General features: G+C 48.9%; 1 protein-coding gene across 1 annotated transcript in view; it reads right to left on the minus strand.

Annotated features, from left to right (window-relative positions):
* The window catches only part of LOC104491039 (tubulin alpha-8 chain), a 6,493-nt gene that overhangs the window by 1,148 nt on the left and 4,281 nt on the right, over positions 1-1,064 (minus strand). Inside the window, exon 3 of the mRNA XM_010133393.1 lies at positions 276-956. Coding sequence (XP_010131695.1) covers positions 276-956 — 681 coding nt within the window. The remainder of the gene's footprint in view (positions 1-275; positions 957-1,064) is intronic.

Genomic DNA, 1,064 nt, shown 5'->3' on the forward strand with positions numbered 1-1,064 from the left:
CTGAGGGACATGGTTTAGGGACCCTGGCAGTGCAGGTGAATGGTTGGACTCAATGATCTTAAAGGTCTCTTTCAACCAGATGATCCTGTGACTATAACTGTCTGAGTACTTTGGTTGAGTGAAATGTTTTGCTCCCAAGAACAGCACTGAGTAAGAACCTCTCTCTCCATTTCTCAAACCAGGTACCTATGTGACACCTCAATGAGAAAACAGATTTCACAAGGCCGTGACAGTGAACGAGAAGTCTAAAAAAATCATGATGTAACAAGACTTGCCTTAAAACCAGTAGGGCACCAGTCCACAAACTGGATTGTGCGCTTGGTTTTGATAGCAGCAATAGCAGCGTTGACGTCCTTGGGGACGACGTCCCCACGATACAGCATACAACAGGCCATGTACTTGCCATGGCGAGGGTCACACTTCACCATCTGATTGGATGGCTCAAAGCAAGCGTTGGTTATCTCAGACACCGAGAGCTGCTCGTGATAGGCCTTCTCTGCCGAAATAATAGGCGAGTACGTTACCAGCGGGAAGTGGATACGAGGGTAAGGCACCAAGTTAGTCTGAAATTCCGTAAGATCCACGTTTAAGGCACCATCAAACCTGAGGGAAGCAGTAATGGAAGAGACTATCTGCCCAATGAGGCGATTGAGATTGGTGTAGGTCGGGCGTTCAATGTCCAGATTCCTGCGGCAAATGTCATAGATGGCCTCATTGTCCACCATAAAGGCACAGTCGGAATGCTCCAGCGTGGTGTGGGTGGTCAGGATGGAGTTGTATGGCTCAACAACAGCTGTCGAGACCTGGGGTGCTGGGTAGATGGCAAACTCCAACTTGGATTTCTTCCCATAGTCAACTGAGAGGCGCTCCATCAGCAGAGAGGTAAAACCTGAGCCGGTGCCTCCCCCAAAGCTGTGGAAAATGAGGAAACCCTGCAAACCGCTGCACTGATCAGACTGAAAGAGAAAATACACGTGTTAAAGCTGTTGTGTGGATATTAGCACTCCCAAAACAGGCTCAAGACAACTCACTACACACCAGCTACCCCTGACTCCGATTTGGCT

This window comes from Buceros rhinoceros, unplaced genomic scaffold (assembly GCF_000710305.1).
Source record: "Buceros rhinoceros silvestris isolate BGI_N320 unplaced genomic scaffold, ASM71030v1 scaffold18463, whole genome shotgun sequence".
Lineage (NCBI taxonomy): Eukaryota > Metazoa > Chordata > Aves > Bucerotiformes > Bucerotidae > Buceros > Buceros rhinoceros.